The 1,969-nt window shown below is 47.2% G+C and overlaps 1 protein-coding gene across 1 annotated transcript in view; it reads right to left on the bottom strand.

Moving 5' to 3' along the window:
* Positions 1-1,687, bottom strand: part of LOC102818428 (zinc finger protein 77-like) — a 154,962-nt gene extending 153,275 nt beyond the window's left edge. Inside the window, exon 1 of the mRNA XM_006870151.1 lies at positions 640-1,687. Within this exon, the coding sequence (XP_006870213.1) occupies positions 640-1,687 (1,048 nt within the window). The remainder of the gene's footprint in view (positions 1-639) is intronic.
* Positions 1,688-1,969: the final 282 nt, after the last annotated feature.

The raw sequence follows: 1,969 nt of genomic DNA, 5'->3' as shown, positions 1-1,969 counted from the left end.
CACACACACACACACACACACACAATTTTGGGTAGCCAATGTCCAAGTTGCCCATCCCTGTCCTCTTCATGTGTGGAGGGGGTAGGAATGATTGTTGATGTAAGGATTTGTTCCCTCTTTTGAGCTACTGCATCCATATGTGTAGGTCAAGTTCATCACATTGTATTAGATTGGATACTACTCAGTGGAGATTCTACCTTCCTCCACGCCCTCTGGATCTAGGTTTCCCTCTTGAAAGCTTGTAAGTCAGTCACTTCTTGACTTTGTTGTTGTTGTTAAGTGCCATCAAGTCAGTTCAGACCCATAGCGACCCTGAACAGGGTTTCCGAGGCTGTAAATCTTTATGGGAGCAGAAAACCTCATCTTTCTCCCGCGGATCAGCTGGTAGTTTCGAACTGCTGACCTTGCTGTTCACAGGCCGATTCGTAACCACTACGCTACCAGAGCTCCTAGTCCCCCCTTTTTGTGTAGCCAATGTCTAAGTTGCCCATCCCAGTCTGCTCTGTGTATGCAGGTGGTGGGAATGATCTTTGCTTTAAGGATTTGTTCCCTCTTTTGAACTACTGCATCTATAGGTGTGGACTATTTTATGTCTTGTGAACCCGTAGGCATGGCTAAAGGCTTTCCCACATTGATTACATTCATAGAGCCTGTCTCCCCTGTGAGTTTGCAAATGTCCACTGTGCTGTGAGGAATCCCTAAAGGCTTTTCCACATTCTTTACATTCAAAAGGCCTCTGTCTGCTGTGAGTTCCTATATGTCCAGGGAGGAGTGACACCTCACCAGAGGCTTTCCCACACTCAGTATATTCATAGGGCCTCTCTCCACTGTGGATTCTTCTATGTGCAGTCAGGTCTGAGGAATCTCTAAAAGTTTTCCCACACTCTTTACATTCATAAGGCATCTCTCCACAGTGACTACTTACATGTTGAGTGAGGGAGGAAGCCTCAGGAATTGCTTTCTTACATTCGGAAGACTTCTCTCTCCTATGAGAGTTATTGTTTAAAATGAGAGATGAAGGACTAGTATGCATTCTAAAACATTCTTTATATTTGGATTGATGACCTTCCAAAGGTGTCTTAACTGGTGAGAAACTACAGAAAATTTCCATCCAGTTGCTGAATTCATACCCTTCAATACTGGTGATTACTGACACAGGATTCTTGAGGGTCGACATACAAAGGAAGCCTTTCCCACATATATCACATTTATGGGTATTTTTCCCATCATGAGTTCTCACAGGCTTGATCAGGTGAGAAGGACACCTGCAGTCTTCTCCACAGTCCGGACACTGACAGGTATTGCTTCCAGTGTAAGCTCTACTACGATTGTTCTCTAGGGAATGATCCAGGAAGGCTCTTCCATACTCACAACATTTAAAAGAATCTACTTCTGTGGGATCTACTTGGTGCACAGAAAGACTAGGAATTGGGCTGGAGGTTTTCCCACACTGGTTGCCTTCAGAACATTCACCCAGGTTCTCGATTGCACCAGTTCTCAAATGTCTCCCCTGGTTGTCAAGGTGATCCTTCCAGCCATGTGATTTCTTGATTGCACCAACTGACACCAGGTTTCTCAAGGTTTCCATCATCACGTCTCTGTAGAGTTTCCTCTGAGCAGGATCCAGCAAATCCCACTCTTCGTGGGTGAAGACCACAGCCACATCTTCAATGATCATTGTACCCATTCCCGCGCTTCACCTTCGGGAAGTCTAAGAGCAAGTCCCCTATAGGACCCGGAGCTCCACGGATTCAGGCCGAGGGACCGGAGTGGATGCTGAGCTCCGGGCACGTTGGTAACAGACGTACAGCAGCCATCCGCGCCTCCAATCCTGGTCCTTTGTAGAGCAGATTAGCTGACTACGCTCCTCTCTCTGCTCCACGTGTGAGATCAGAAATGGAAGGGAGATGGGCGGAGTCAGTGGGCGTGTCCCAGGGGAAAGGCCAACCCGGGTCCCCTGACTCTGCGG

This window comes from Chrysochloris asiatica, unplaced genomic scaffold (assembly GCF_000296735.1).
Source record: "Chrysochloris asiatica unplaced genomic scaffold, ChrAsi1.0 scaffold00139, whole genome shotgun sequence".
Taxonomy (NCBI): Eukaryota; Metazoa; Chordata; class Mammalia; order Afrosoricida; family Chrysochloridae; genus Chrysochloris; species Chrysochloris asiatica.
Note: the sequence above shows the minus strand (reverse complement) of the source record. Positions and strands in the feature narration are given on the sequence as shown.